This window comes from Ochotona princeps, chromosome 28 (genome assembly GCF_030435755.1).
Source record: "Ochotona princeps isolate mOchPri1 chromosome 28, mOchPri1.hap1, whole genome shotgun sequence".
Taxonomy (NCBI): domain Eukaryota; kingdom Metazoa; phylum Chordata; class Mammalia; order Lagomorpha; family Ochotonidae; genus Ochotona; species Ochotona princeps.
The window spans coordinates 1834469-1850777 of record NC_080859.1 but is presented as its reverse complement, the minus strand read 5'-3'; the positions used below and the strand labels follow the sequence as shown (position 1 = coordinate 1850777).

Here is a 16309-nt window from a genome sequence, read left to right as displayed (position 1 = left end):
CTCTTCGCGCTGACCCTCCCAGGCATGGGGTGGTGGCTGGGCTGGCATGGGAGCCAAGCAACAGGAAAGCATCGCACCAACAGAGCCGCTGCCATGTAGAGACCCTCATTGCGCAGAGTCAACTTTCAGAATGAAAGGACATGAGCATCTTGTCCAGGACACTGGGGACCCAGGCTCCCGCACTGCTTTCTGGTTCATGCCTTAACTCCCCGAGACTCAGACCGACTGGCGTAGGCCTTACAGCCGCTCTTAGCCCCCAACAGCTTCAGGCCAGCCCCCCGAGCCCTGCAGCACTTCCATGTCCACAGCTGTGCCTAGGCCTGGCTTAGCAGCTTACAAATGACTGGCGACAGCTAGGGATGGCTGCTCCTACTCCGTGCAGTGGAATATGTGGAATATGTGTCTGCCACCTTGGAACACAGAACATGACAAAACAAGAGGTGCATCCTACCACCAAATCCTGATGCTCAGGAAACTCACCCAAAACAGTGCAAACACAAAGATAAATTGGAAACATTTCAAAACTGTAAGGTATTGCTTTCAGAAACAAGATGAGCATAAAATTCATATTATAAATTCAGGATGAAAAGCTGTTAAAAGGATGGAATTTTCTATGCTTCATGACCTTGCGGCATGTAGACGGTGGCCTGTGAAGCACACACTGGGGGTTCCGTGTCCCTGGCAGCCCACAGCCCCCTCTGCAGGAATGTTCGCATGTGCCCTGCACAGGCCGACGGGCTGCCTATGCGTGGGCCGCAGCTCTGTGGCCAGAGCGCAGAGACAAGGCTGCTGCAGTGGTCCCTACAGTCATCCCCCTGGGCTACCAGTGAGCGCCAGCATCCATGGTGTCTGGGGATGGGAGCAGAAGATGCATGGACAGCAGGAGCCTGCAGGAAGCTTGCTCCGCCATGTGGGAACACTGCACACCCACCTCAGGCTGGGACCGTTGGCTGGGAGGGTGGGACACAAGACGGCCAGGCAGGGGTCCTCGTTTCCAAGGCAAGTCAACACTCTTTGGATCTAAGGTAATCCAGCCGAGGAATGGAGTTGCAACCTGTGTTTTCCAAAAGAAATCAGAGCCCATGTTCACCTAGAGGTATTTTCCTTTTGTGGTTAAGTCGCCTGTTTACAAACAAAATGGAACATTGGTTAAGTCGCCTGTTTACAAACAAAATGGAACAAGATATTACAGCATGGCCTCGGCAAGGCAGACGGTTCTGCCAGCGCTGACCGCCCCTCCGTCCCCGGGACCCGAGGTGATGTCTGACCTCAGGCAGTGCTCCCTGCACAGCACACAGGGGGTGCTCCTCGCAGAGACTGTTACAGAGCAGGCAAAGTGAGAACACAATCAGGTGGAAACTGGCCACCGTTTCCTGCTTGATTACAAGCTGCCAGTAGCGTGACGACGGCTCGCAGCCACACTGTACTGGGTCTGTATTACGTGGGTCTGACTCCCTCACGGTGGCTCCTGACTATGACAGCTCCGCATGGAAGGCCTGGAAAAAGACCCTACTGTCTGGTGTGGCTGCGAACTCATGAGTTCTGCCCCTCACCTACATGAGAATCTGTTCCATGGACAGGTAGGGACAGAGCTTGCCCTATGTTGCAACAGTGTATGTACCCAAAGACCTACTTACGGGATGAAAGCTGACGTGCAGCTAATGCAACTGGGAAAGCTCAAACTTCGTTTCACTTAAATAAATTACAGTATAAAAAAGTTCTTTATTAAATCGAGTTGTATTGTTTAATAGGACACTAACTAGTAAACCATGAATTGAGATGAACCACAGACCAAGTGTAAAACAAAGTACTTCCCTTCTAAAAAAGAACACTACATCAGCAGTTATTATTCTGATTATACTTGGTAGTAGAATCTCAGGTAAGATATCGCTGGCATCACATACAGGCACCAGTTCAAGTCCCGGATGCTCCACTTACGATCCAGCTCCCTGCACATGTGGCGTGGGGAAGCAGTGGAGGACGGCTCCTGCATCCACACGGGGGCCTGGTGAGTCCAGGCCATTGCGGCCACCTAAGCAGTGAGCCAGCAGATGGAAGGCCTTTCGGTCTGTCTCTCTGTAAACTACTCTTCAAATCTTTTCCTTAAAAAATGGATAGATTCAATTTCACATGGCCCTTTCCACTTTCGTACAATTCTATATGTGATCCATGTTATGTCTCATCCGTGTTTTGATGTCTTCTTGTCAGAGTCACTCCCCAAGTGGCCAAAGCAGCCTGTTCTGAACCAGCCTGAAACCCACCTAGCTCTCCCGTTCTGCTGCTTTCTTAGCTGCTGAGCAGAGCAGGACTAGGAGGAGGAGGAGCAGCCGGGACTTGCGCTAGTGCTGAAGTGGGATGCTGGCTTTGGAAGTGGCAGGTTGGCATGCTATGCCAAAGTGCTAGCCATTTTTTCAGCAGCAAGAATGGCCAAGCAGCAGGTTCTACAGGAGAGCAGATGGCCCTGGAGGTAAGAACCCCTCGGGAAGAGCTGTGGAGCCAAACCTTCCCATCTAGGGGAAGCCTCATGAGCACATGACTCTACTGGAGAGGCCAGGCGCAAGGGGAGCCACGGTCAGCAGGAAGGCCTACGGCTCCTCGACAGCCCAGCCTGTCTCCTTGGTGTGGGGACAGTGACTTGTTCGCTCTTCCTGCTTCCCCTGCAGGGCCTAGTCAGGTTCTCTTAAAGGACCTGGCAGATGTCTGGGATCGCACATCCTCCTACAAGTGTCCCTCAGCACTGACCAGCCCTTCCAGGCCTGTGTGTCCTTCCCCAACCGGACACTGGGCAGCCATCAGGAGCCCAGTCGCATGGCCCTGCTCCCAGGCTGCTGCTTAGCAGCTTGGCAGGAGACAACACAACGGATGGCGACTTGTGTGAGACTCTGCCTGCCAGTTCAGCCGCCAGCACACCTGAATCAGGCAGGACAGAGTGCTCCTGAGTGGGCAAAGTGTGAACAGGAGACAGAGAAGTGTCCTCCTGAAGGACCCCAGCCCCAAACGACAGGGGAACCTCTCCTACAAAGGCTGTGACAGAAGCAGGACGGTCTCTCCCTGCTGTGGCCAGCAGAGTGGACTCGGTGAATTCAGCCTTCCACCACAGATGTGCACGGTCAGCATGGAGCCCGAGAACGAATGCCTGGGCCAGCTGGAGCACCACTCCCTGTACCACCCAGGTCTCGACCAACTGCTGGGGACAGCTGTGCAGGTGCAAACATCACATTCCCAGTGGACCACCTGCTGCATGACCCTGGTTCTGTCCCTGTACACCTGTGCGACCTACAAGTTTCAGGCCCCTGCACAGCAGTAACAGTGACGGCCAGCCCTGGGCAGATCCCAGATGTAAGGAGACCCATGAGTTTCCATGCACCTCTGTGTGCACAGGCAGGAAGGTTGTGCACCCTTTATGAACAGTAACAAAGAGCACTTCCTGTAGCTTGGGTTTGTATAGACTCCATGAGGAAATAGCACTGTGGCATGGCAGGTGATGCTGACATCACATGGTTGCACTTCTGATCCTGCTCCCTGCTAATGGCCTCGGAAAACCACAGAAGATGGCCGCTGCCACTCACTTAGGTGACCCACAAGATTCTCCTGGTTTTGGACTGGCGCAGCCTGAACTATGAAAGCCAGCCAAGTCTCTCCTCCCTCCTCTCTAACTCTGCTTTTCAAATAAAAAAGACAGCAAAAGACAAAGGTGAGCTGGAATCCCGCCTGAGCTAGCATGCACTGTGCGATGAGCAATGTGCCCCCCGCCAGCCCGGGCCAAGGGAAGCCCCCGGCGCACCTGTCAGTTCTCCCAGTCCGTGCCGGGCAGGGCCTCCTCCTCGTCCTCTGATTCAGGGGACGCCTCCTTAATCCTCCTCAGGGCCTCGTGGATGCTCCGTGTCAGGGGGTCCGTGTCAGGCAGCAGCGTGAAGGACTCCCGCAGCACCTCCTTCTGCACCTTCTTCAGCTTCACCCCACGCCGGATCTGTGCCAGGATGTTGTTGCTGTCGTCCTCGTTGGGGAAGGGCGGCAGAGTACGCGGTTCCACCTTCCGCAAGTGGAAGCTGCCACGCTTCAGAGAGGCCAGCACCTCGTCCATGGGCGAACTCACTTGGGAAACAACAGTGACAGTTAGGGCTGGGACCTGTGCCATTCCGGGGAGGATGCTGAACGGACCAGGCACCGGGCAAAGCCTCCCACTCAGGCTCCAAGCTCCAGGAAGGCAACAGCCCCTGGCTGTCACCTGCAGGACATCATGGCTCCAAGGCACAGGCAGTAATTGGCTGCTAAGTGTCCCTGCTTCCAGGGTTCCCACTCCATTGCAACCATGCGGCCAGCCCCAGGCTTAAAACCACTCTCCCCCATACCCATGCAGGTCCAGTGCATGGCCCTCTGCAGCCCCAGCTCACCTCTGCGGCGGGGCAAGCCCTCGGCAGTCTTGCGGAGCTTCCTGCGGGCGCTGACCAGCTGGCTGCTGTCCAGCAGCTGCACAGAGGGCACACTGGTGGGCGTAGGAACGTGCTCCCCCCGCTGCTGCTCTCTGTGTGGGCCTTTCTCTGAGGTCACAGGGGTGCTATAATGGTCATTAATGATGGGCAGTGGTGGAGGAGGTGGCGGGGGTGGTGGAGGAGGTGGCGGGGGTGGCATGGGAGGAAGAGTGGGTGGGAGAGGCTCCAGGGCAGGTGGATGTGGCTGAAGGTCAGGGCCAGGAAGGAGAGGGATGGAGAGGGTAGAAGGAAGAGAGGCCGGGAGCGGCTCGGTGGTCACTGGGTCCAGAGGTAAGGAGGTGGCTTCAAGTTGTGTTGTGGGTGTGTCCGGGAGGCTGGTGAGGCTGAGGGGCTGAGTGTCCTGCCCCTGTCCCACAGTTCTCTCCTCCACTTGCGAACTGGGCGCAGCGGCCCCGGGGGCGCCTCTCCTGCGGGCATGTGCCAGCCTCAGCCGGGTGGACTTCAGGATGACTTGTCCCGGGTACTTCTAAAACAGAATCATTGCAGCTGGCTCACTCTCCAAAGAATTTTCTATGAACAAACTCCTGTTGACTTTCTCGGACAAATGCAAAGATGCTATTTTGGCTCTTCATTGATTTTCAGAGAAAAGCCTCTTGGCAAACATGAAACAGAAAACCAGAATCCAAAGGCCTCACCTCTTCCAAGTAAGGGCCGCCAACCCCTATTATTCTGCTTATCAAATCCTATTGTATTATTATCATAGTTACCATTTGAAATAACCATATGAATTTAATGGATAAAATCCTAGTAAATGGGAAAATAAATAGCAGATAAAACACAGGCCACCAAGAGCCAACGTTGTGGAGCAGCAGCTTAATTAAGGTCTTGCCTGCATCCCATACAGGCACCCATCCCCGAGGATGGGGGCAGTAGGGACTGCCCCGTGGGGAATGCAGGTGGAGTCCCAGGACCCTGGCTGGAGCCCGGCCCAGCCTGGCCTTTCTAACAATCTGCGGTGTGCACCAGGGAATGGAAGATCTCCCTCTCTCTATGATCTTGCTTTCAATGAAACATTTTCTCTAAACATGTTAAATACCTGTTTTTGGTAGTACAGAATGCCAAGGAACTATTAGTTTCCAACTTAATTACTAAAGGTTACAACTGAAAAAATAAAATAAAAGCTGTTTTAGTGGTCGCCTGAGGTGTGGGTAATCCCCGATAACCTGTGTATGTCACAATACAATGAAGGGGACAGGGGATCTTCCAAGTACTGACATGCGGCCATCCCTATTTCCTGTCTTCGGAAACTTACCACGATGGGAGCTGCAGATCCACGCGGAGATGTCATGACGCTTGGTCAAGGGACAAGTGGCACTGCTGCCCCACCCAGACACACCCTACTGACAGAGGAGGAGCCCACACAGGCTGGTGTGTGTGCTGTTATGTTAGGTGTTTTTAGGAAATGCAGGAGGAACCCAGGTTCCCTTGAGCCACTCGAAGTGTGTCCCAGGGCCACAGGAGTAGACTCGAAGCAGGGAGGGATTTCCACCATTAATATATTTTACCAATCAAAACTTTATTTCCTTAATTACTCAAGCGGCAACAAGAGACAGCAGTGCCTATGAACTCCCACAGACTGGTTCGCTCTCAAATGCCGACCACTGTGGGGCTGGGCCTGGACTGAAGGCAGGACCCCCACAGGTGGCAACAAAAGCCCTGAGCTAGGGCTGCCACCTCCCCAGCTGCGCAGCAACAGGAAGCCGCAGCCAGTCAGGGGACCACGTCCTCCCAGGGGACAGAGGTATCTGAACTGAGAGGAAATGTCTGCTCCCTGATACACTGGAAATAAAGTGAGGGGAAAAGGATTTTCCGACAACAGACTCCTGCGAGGTGCCAAGGCCACCACCATTACCTGTTTGAAAGTGCGGAGTCTGTCCAGTGTTTTCTGCCTCTCCTGGCTCACCCAGGCACTTTTCCTTTCTTCTTCATCATGTAATTTCTCCCTCTTCTGTGAAAATCAGCAAGAATCCCATTAAGATATGCCCCATTTGTTCATGCTCTGAGCTCCCTCACAGGTGGTACATTTTGAACAGAAAGCACTGTGTTCAGCTGACACATCAGCACACACCTGTGCTCCACCCCACTTGAAGCAGTGTGACCAAGTCCCATCACAACATCCCGGGATCAGCAGCTCCTCCCTTACGGTTCAGCACGTACAAACTGCTCCATAATCAACCCCAACTGGAGGAGAGACTGCTGTGGACTTTGTAGACAGGTACGTTAGTTGATGACTCTTGTGCTTGGTTTTTCAGGCCTGGAAATGTCTTCTACAAAACCAGACATTTCCAAGTCAAAAGTAACCTGTGGCTCCCCTTCTACCACCGGCACACCTGGCGGGGCGGGGGGCTATAAGCAGCCAGCGGGTCCTCCAGGACAAGGGACACAGGACACGGCAGGGAACACACGGCACATTCGAGTGCCTGGGGCTGCACGTGGACCCCTGGCAGCTCCCAGAGAAAACTCACACCTAAAGGACCGCGAGCATTGTAAACACAAAGCAACGTGGGGCAGATGTTGTGTAGCACGGCACACCACACCACTCAGGATGCGTGCATCCTGTCACAGTGCCAGCTGATCCCCCGACTCCACTTCCCAGCCAGCCTCTGGTTCGTGTCCCTAGGAAGCCAGCAAAACACGACCTGAGTTCTTCAGCCTTCTCTACTGCCGGGGGGGAGCAACAAGGGTTCCTGGATCCTAGTTACGGATCGGCTCAGCTCCAGCCATTATGGCCTTTGGGGAGTGAACCATTGGAAGATCTTTCTCTCTTCCTCTCTGCCTTTCCAATAAAAATTAAAATTATGTAAAAATCTGTCTATCCAATTAAATTTAAAGTGAAAAGAACTAATACACAGACATTAAGATACTAAATCATTCACGAAAAAGAGCATGCCTTGGGGCAACGACTTTCCAGTGCAACAGATCAACAATGTGGGGAAGGAAAAGAGATCCCCCGCTCGTCCCCACTCGCCCAGCCAGCAGTCATGAGCAGCGGGTGCAGGCAGTCTCCTGGCCTGGGCACCATGGGGCGGGCAGTGATCCTATCAATGTGAGTGGCCACCTAAGCAAGGGCAGGGTGTGCGAGAAGCAGGAGGAACATTCGCCCACGTCTTGCAGAAGGCCTTCAGAGAACTGCCCAAGAAAGGAACTCCTCAAGGCCAGTTTGTCACGAGACCAAAGCCAAGCACCCTGAGGACCTGGACCACTACCTCATCCCAAAGGTCTCCCATTGGGAGAGTAAGGACAGAGCTGAGCACGGCTGTAAGAACAGCCCCCGGGCTGTTCCAGGGCGCCTGGCTATGGCAGCACCCTGTGTGGACGCAAGCTCAGTTCCAGCTGCTCCCCTTCTGATAGGCTCTACTCACGTGCGAGGGGACACTGACACAAACGCGTCACACCCAGGCGACAGGGCAATCAGAGCATGAAGCAGGGAAAGGGCTGCTATCAGAAGGCAATATGAGCTCAATAAAATATTCTGGAAGGTTTCTATGAACCGTACTCCATGTGCGCTTTTGCGAAGGGAAGCTTTGTGAATCCCAACTGTGGTTACTATACACAGGAATGCATAAACTTGATTCCCACTACACTACACACATTGTGGGTAAGTATTAACAGGTTAAAAAGCAATCTTTGGGGGCCCTGTGAGGTAGCCTAGTGACTAAAGTCCTCGCCTTGCACATGCTGTGATCCCATATGAGTGCCAGTTCTCATCCTGGCAGCCCCACTTCCCATCCAGCTCCCTGCTTGTGGCCTGGGAAAGCAGTCGAGGACGGCCCAAAGCCTTGGGACCCTGCACCCGCGTGGGAGACCTGGAAGAAGCTACAGGCTCCTGGCTTTGGATCGTCTCAGCCATGGCTGTCTCAGCCTTTTGGGGAGTGAATCAACAGACGGAAATTTTCCCGTCTTTCCTCCTCTGTGTATATCTGACTTTCCAATAAAAAAATCTTTAAAAAATCTTAAAAAAAAAGTAATCTCCACTTCCCCTTTACATGTTATGAATCCATTCTTCTATAAGCTTCTGTGAAGTTTCCACATATGTTAAAGGCAACACAATGAAGCCAGAAACAAGCTTTTGGCTGGGACTTGGGAGAGAAAGGGGCTCATGGGAGGAACAAAGAATCTAAAACACTACAACTGCTCTGCATGCTACCGAAGAGTCCTCCCAGCACGACACACTCGTCCAACTGCACGGCACAGCGCAGCAAGGACAAGCCTGTGTGAGCACACTGACAGTCTCAGTGCTGCTCACACTGACCGTAACTAGTCCACCATGCTGGTTGTACCATGAGCGGTGTGTGTGGGGGGGGAACTCTGTATCCTCAGCCTCAATTCTGCCTCAACACTGTACACACACACACCTAATTCTACAACCCATCTCCTTCACTATGGTTTCCATCAGTCTCTAGTCACAAGACTCCACGGGGCCCCACTTACCAGTTGTGCTGCATGATGGGCTCCATACTCCTCCTCACTATGCGTGCGCTGCTGTAATTTTTCCTTGTGTTTTGCAATGCAAATTTCCTGTAATACATAAAATGTGATTTAACACGGGTGAAACCCGAATCATCGCCCTGATGCTTACTTGACTCAGCATGGAACACCTACAGGGCAAGGAGGGCCCAATAAAAGCCCATCCTGGCCTTGCCTAGACTGCCGAGCACGCCTCACCAGCAGAGCAACGGAGCATGTCCCAGTGACCCACCCAGGCCTGAGGAGCTCCCGGGGCTCTGCGCCTGCATACCTTCTTGTTTCTGAGGTAGGCTTTCTTGGCGGACACCCGCCCGCGGCGGGCTTCCAGCTGGCGTGCCTTCTGCTGCAGCTTCTGCAGCTCCTCCCTCTGCACCAGCACCGAGGCAGCCAGCTCCTCCTTCAGCATGGCCTCCATGCTCTCGTATGTGTCATAGTACACCACTTCGTCCCTCTTCTCTGCCAGGGGGAGCAACAAAAGCGGAGCTTGCAACACCTGCCTGCTGGGATACAGCCAGGCAGAAGTGGGCTCAAGCCCCCCAGCTGGACCCACTCCTTGGCTCCTTGTCCAGGGAGAATTCTCCAGAAGTGCCCAGTATGGCAGCTGCATGCGGCAGCACAGGCGCCCACAACCAGCAGAACCTCCACAGCCCCGCCCACTCCACCCTGCAACAGTCACACTCTGGCTGCAGCCACCTCACCGGGGGCCAAAACTGCCTGCTGATGTCCTAAGCGGGCGAGCAGGCTTCTCTGGGCCACCTCTCACACACCGGCCCCATGGCACCTGCACCAAGAGTACGTCGTACCTGATATGAGCCGCCTGATGCTCTCCAGTTGAGCCGTCAGCAGCAACTCTTCACACTTGAGGATTTCAAACTGTACTTCATACAGCTGCAGCTGCAGGTCATAATAACCCGCCTCTAGCTGGTCCAGGTGAGCGATGGCCTCAGTGCCACCCTGCAGGCTCTGCATCTGCAGGAACAACACATTTCCCTCTGTGAAGCACAGGTGACGCTCTCCCACTGAAGACACACGTGCTGTGTGGCCAGCACTCTACATGCATGCCACATAGATGGGAGACTCCCCCCCGCCGGCCAGCTGAGTAAGTATGGGCGGAGCAGCACAAGAGCTGGAGACAGGGAAGCCTGCCATCTAGACATGGTGACCACCCGAGTCTCCCACGCCCATCAGGCCCGGACATGGAGTGCAGTGAGAGGGCCTCTGGACTTCCAGGCAGACTGTCAGGTAGGGGAGGGCTGTGCATTCTGCTGGATATGCTGTGCTCAGACACTGAAGAGCCACTGGGTGTGGCCCCCAAGACCATAGCTTTCCACCTGCCTCTATGGAGAAGGCAACTCTAGGGAAAAGGCAGGCTTATGATGTCAATCAGGGAGATCTACCAGACACAGCAGTGCTGGGCTCGCCTGGAAGGCCAGGACCACAGCGCCCGCCCGACAGCCCGACTGCTCCACTTCCATTCCTCTAGTGTTCCTGCGAGGGAAATGGGTCCACACCACTCAGGTACAGACCAAGATTCTAGGCTCAGCTTGGCTCAAACCTCTGCTATTCTTACTCCTTTCAGAGAACTGCTTGTGGCTCCACCATTCACAGTGATGAAAAGCTTTAAAAGCACAGCAGGATTCCTATTTAAAAAAATATTCACTTATTCACTAATCCACTCTAGAAGCTGCTTTTGCTCCTCCCCTCCCCTCCTTCAGAGCCCCTGAGCAACAGGGCTTTGGGAACAGGCAGCTGTCGTGACCCCGGCCTCTCTGGGTAAGGCTGATGGAGGACCTCAGCTCTCTGTCACATTCTCCGACACCAACACTCACTAACATCTTACATGTGTTTACACGCTTGTGTAGGGGAAAGAATGCAATTCATCGCATCTTCACCTTTACCCTTCATGAAAACACTTGGAAAAGACAACAAATGCTGAATGAGCAACCAAGCAGGAGCACCTGACTGGCCCTCAACCTCTGGGCCTGCAGCCCTTAGCAGACACTGGCGCTCTGAGGAAGACGTGGTGTGTGGAAATGAATGAATGAATGCTTTTTTCAGCTTATCCTGTGTATATAGGTGACAATCCACCCCAAACAAAAAAACCAGGACAGCTTAATACAAGCATGTGTGCCAAAATAAAGTTGTCTCAAGGAAGAAAACAAAGAACATTCCATGTTCCAATCTCTGCTGACTGGAACACTTAGGATAACCACCAGCACAGGTGACAGCTGCGACCCCCCCCCAGCGCAGCGCCTGCAGGCCTGTGCGGGGCACAATGAGGATTAACAAGAGCACAGGGAAACAGTGGGTACTAACTGGGTAAGCATCACCTCTGCTAGGTTTTAGATGAACAAACACTTGTAAGGATTTCTAAGAAGCTCTTCCAGGAACAAATGCTCACCCCTGAAGTGGTCCTGCTGGAGCCGAGTGAGGGGAGGTGCTGCCACTTCTAAAGGTGACGGGGTGAGCCCGGGCACCTCCAGCTCTAACAAAGGGACACGGCCCGGGAACAGTCACTCAGTCTCTACAGGGAGCAAAACTCCCTTCGTAACTGCCAGTAAAGCCAGGATGTGTACAGTGCACTGCCGCCTGTCATGACTGCCAAGTATGAGGTACCGTGTGTCTAACTCTCCTAGGAGCTCACGCATCATGGACAAAAAAGGCAACGGCCCATGCCAGACATCGTGCGCCTGTGGCGTGCTGTTACCTCTTCCTTCAGGGCGTGCTTCCTCTGCTCCAAACAGATCTCCTTGGCCCTCATCATCTGCAGAGTCTCCTTGGAGACGGCGTACTGCAGCTTCTCCATGCGCTCCGCAGCCGCGGCCCAGGAGGCTTTTCCAAACTTCTTCTGGTCGGCCCGCATGCGGTCGTACACAGCTAGTTGCAATCAGAGACATGAGTGACATGCACACAACACTCTATCATCTCGATGTCATGAAAACTGACAGTTCAACTTATGTGTTCAAGAGTCCAACAGTACCTTTATTTACTTTTATTATTTGAAAGGCAGACATACAGAGAAAAAAGATTTTTCATCGGCTGCATCACTTCCCAAATGGCCTCAAACAGCCAGAGCTGCATTAGTATAAAGCCAGGAGCCAGGAGCTTCTTCAGGGTCTCAAAGGACAGGGCCATCTTCTGCTGCTTTACCAAGTGCATTCACAGGGAGCTGGTGAGTTAGGACTCAAACTGGTATCCATAGGGGATGAAGACACCACAGGCACAGGCCTAACTTACTAATCCACAGTGCCGGTCCCTATCTCAGATTTTAAAGCCGTGTTTAAAAGTTAAAGCCACACAGGCAACTCCTTCCTTTCGGCGCTCTGCACAGTGAAGGCAGCACTCAAACCCCACCAGCTGCTCTCTACATCTGAAGACCGACTACCAGAGGGTAAAGGCAGCTTCTGCTTCCCAATTCTGGCCGCTGGGGGATTTGCTGAGTGAGGCTCCCCACCCCTAACGTCCCACCACTCCCTCGGGCCTCACTGACGTTAACAATGGAAGCTGAGGATTCCCAGCCTTCCCTGGATGGTTTCCAAAGGCACTGTGAAGGGAACGCCGCACTGCACTGCATGTTGCCTGCAGCTCTCGGGAAAAATACCAAGTCCACCTCAGCTGGGGCTGTGACTTTTGGCTCAGTGTCCTCAAGTGACATCAGTAAGGACATGGAGTACCTACCAGTAAGGCTGGAGAGGCCAGAAGGAGAGAAACAAGGGCCCGGTACGATAGCTTACGGCCAACGTTTTCGCCTTACATCCCCTGGGATTCCATATGGGCCCCGGATCGTATCCCGACTGCTCCACTTCCCATCCAGCTCCCTGCCTGTGGCCTGGGAAAGCAGTCGAGGATGGCTCAAAGCCTTGGGACCCTGCACCCGCGTGGGAGACCCAGAGGAGGATCCTGGCCCCAGACTGGCTCAGTTCCAAAGCCATTGTGGCCATCAGCGGACAGAGGATCTTTTTTCTCTCTCCTGTCTGTATATCTGACTTTCCAATAAAAATAAATAAATCTTAAAAAAAAAAAAAAGGAGAGAAGGGGACTCAAGTGTTTCTTTCACTTCAGATTGGCACAGATTGGCAACAGGAGCTTCTTCCCACCACAAACAGCAAAAGCTATGTACCATTTGAAACTACTTGCATTGCTTTTTTTTCTTTTTTTGTGGGGAGGAGGCAGAGAGAAAGATCTTCCATCTGCTGGTTCACTACCCAAGTAGTCAAAGCTAGAACTGAGCTGATCTGAAGCCAGGAGCATCTTTTGGGTGTCCCATGTGGGTGCAAGATCCCAAGGCTTTGGGCCGTCCTCAACTGCTTTCCCAGGCCACATGCAGGGAGCTGGTTGGGAAGGGAAGCAGCCAGGACACAAACTGGCACCCATGTGGGATTCCAGGTGCTTGCCAGATAAAGATTTAGCCATTCTCTGAGCAATCATGCTGGCCTTCTTTCCCCTATTTCCTTTCTATGCTTCCGTAGCCAAGGCAAGTCACACAGGACAGGCTGAGGAGATCCAGTGACAAGGAGAAGCAAGCTCGTGTGCACACAGCTGCCGTGGGTGCTCACACTACTGAGCACGAGTCTCTCTCCAGGTCCCCACTGGGGACCACAGCAGAGCGAGGGCAGCTCCATCCCCTGGCTCACTCTCAGGGCATCACATCCCTGCAGCACAACTCAATACGCTATCTTGTCGTCCTTGTATGAAAGCTGACTCTCCAGCAAAGCTGAAGTTCACAGCAGGAAAACCACTCCTCTAATGCTGGTTCTACCCCACGGTCGTTAGTTCACCATGTTCACTATGGAGAAGCCCCTGTCCCTGCAGTATCGGTCCTGTGGACAGCGCAGTCGCCACGTGACTCTGACTGCGTGCACTGCCGCTTGCCCGTGGGCAAGGCAGCCGGCCCTGGCACCATGGCTCGGTGGTGGGCCAGCTCAGTAGAGGTTCCTCTCCCCTGCTTTACTGTGCACTGTGTAACTGAGCAATGCAGCATACATCCCTTTCCCATGTCTTTCATTAGCCTCTTTGCATACTTACTGAGTTTACTGTGCTAAACACTCTCACTATAATTCATTACAAGTCCTTTGTTATGTCATTTGCAAACACTTTGCCAATACTATCAATTTCATGCTTCCCAACACCAGACAGTGCATACACACTGACCAATCCCACTGCACAGGAGCCACCGGCTACCAGGCTAGTGTCCCACATCAGAGCACCAGTTCGAGTCCCATCTGCTGCTGGGTCTAAGGAAAGTAGCAGGTGTGGACTAAGTGCTTGGGCCCCTGCCACTCCCTGGATGGAGTTCAGGCTCCTGGCTTGGGCCTTGCCCAGCTCTAAGAGCCCCTGGGGAGTCAATCAGAAGACACAACATCTGTCTCTCTCTGTCTATGGAAACAAACAAAAGCCCTTAATAAAGATTGTCCTTTAGGGTTTAGGCTCATTAAAACTTTCACAGTTTTTACTGATGGTGTCAAAGCACCTGCTAACTCTAGGAAAACAGGTGCTTCACTTACCACAGAAGTTCTGCAGCTCCCTCCCTGCCACAGGCTGTCACCACTGGCACCGTATGTCTCTGACTGCATCCATGCACTTAATTTTGCTTTTTCAACAATATTTGGCCACATATTTTCCCCTCAAACTTTCTGACAAGGCCAACTGCCCCGAGGAGCGTACCTTTCTGTGCTTTAGCGGTGATTTCGAAATACTTGACAGTGAGGTCCTGGATAGACAGGACGGCCATGTGTGCTTTCCGCTGCCAATCCGCATCTTCTTTCTGAAGGCTTTCGATTCTTCGGGGTCCCAGATAATCATTCTCCATGGAGATCTTTAGAGAGAGCAAGGGAGAAAGGAGAACTTCACTTCTTTTCTTCACTCCTCAAACATTTCCTGAATCTTGGTCAGTATCGCCTAGGAGAATCTATTGGTTTACACATAGTATCTGAAACAGACAACTCCGTCCTCCCCTCACTTTGTATCTGAGCAAAGGATAACCCGATCATTTTGGCAGGCTGTGGTCATGACTTCCTTGCAAGAACCAGGTTACAAATTATTGGTGTGACATGAGGTAAATGCTAAAACAAAATGTGCAGACATGACATTAGTATAAAAGTGCATTTCCAACGCTGCGCAGGTATACTTTGATCGTGGATGTAACGTGCAACTCGGCAATCCCAACCATCGGCCAGGAGTATACCTCCTGCTCTAACACAGAGAAAACATGAGCAACTCAACAAGGTATCAGTGAGGAATGCCAATCACTCAACAGCTAGCAGGAATGATATTAGCACGTACAAATCACATAAGCCATTTCACTAAACAAGCCATTTCCATCAAACAGATTTAGGAAAGTATGAATCCAAGATGAAGTCATCTGAATTCAATCCCGGATTCCAGAGAGGCTGACCTTGGTGCTTGCTTGCCCTCCTGCCTTCCTTCATTTACTTCTATTGGAAAGGCATATCATTTATAAAGAGGAGATAGAAATATTTGTTGCAATGGCCGGAACTGAGCCAGTCTGAAGCCAGGAGCCAGAAGCTTCCTTCTCTGGGTCTCCCACGCAGGTACAGGGTCCCAAGGCTTTGGGCCATCCTCGACTGCTTTCCCAGCCCTCAAGCAAGAATCTGGGTGGGAAGTGGGGCAGCTGGGACAGCAATCAGTACCCATATGGGATCCCAGTGCTTCCAGGTGAGGATTTAGCCATAGAGCCATCGCACCAGGCCCACCTTGGTGTTATCTGTGGACAAGAAGCATGCATGTCACTCAGCCCACACACAGCAGTGCACCCTTCCTGCCTTCTCCCCAAGCTCCTCGTGGCACACACCATTGTCACCTGATGCAAGCAGCCTGATTCCCTACATTTTGTCACTGAGGAAGGTGAACACTGTTCTGAGAACAGGAGGGGATGGAACAGAACAGAAAAACGTCAGCAGGCCAAGGCAGGGGTGGAGGTGTGCGTGTAGGTGTGCCCTGCCCACGGGAGAGTGATAGGAGGGCTGTAAGCAGCTGCAGAGGGGGTGGGGCTGAGCAGGCCGTCCTGCAGACCACATGGAGACGGCAGCATTCCTAGAGGAGAGGACCCCAGAACCATACTCTTGGCTGGAATCACACTAGCAGAGCCAGTGGGGCCACTGCTGTGACAGAGAGGCTAAAGCCACCGCCTGGAATCCTAGCCGCTGCACTGCCATGTCAACTACCTGCCACTGGAATGGGAGAAGCAGGAGAGAGGGGCCCGAGTATCTGGGCCCTACCATCCTAGTGAGACATTCTCTCCCGGCTTCAGTTCTGCCCAACCTGCTCGCTGAGGCCACTAGGACTACACCAGCGACAGCCCTCTATGGGCTTCCTTCTCTCTGTAACTC

At 53.0% G+C, this 16309-nt stretch overlaps 1 protein-coding gene across 1 annotated transcript in view; it reads right to left on the bottom strand.

The window, feature by feature from the left end:
• Positions 1 to 911: 911 nt before the first annotated feature.
• Positions 912 to 16309, bottom strand: part of JMY (junction mediating and regulatory protein, p53 cofactor) — a 41268-nt gene continuing 25870 nt past the window's right edge. The window contains exons 3-11 of the mRNA XM_058656284.1: positions 14625 to 14775; positions 11668 to 11837; positions 9764 to 9929; positions 9232 to 9416; positions 8925 to 9011; positions 6346 to 6441; positions 4395 to 4959; positions 3785 to 4095; positions 912 to 1054 (exon numbers count right to left, since the gene is read on the bottom strand). Coding sequence (XP_058512267.1) covers positions 3788 to 4095; positions 4395 to 4959; positions 6346 to 6441; positions 8925 to 9011; positions 9232 to 9416; positions 9764 to 9929; positions 11668 to 11837; positions 14625 to 14775 — 1728 coding nt within the window. The 3' untranslated portion in view covers positions 912 to 1054; positions 3785 to 3787. The remainder of the gene's footprint in view (positions 1055 to 3784; positions 4096 to 4394; positions 4960 to 6345; positions 6442 to 8924; positions 9012 to 9231; positions 9417 to 9763; positions 9930 to 11667; positions 11838 to 14624; positions 14776 to 16309) is intronic.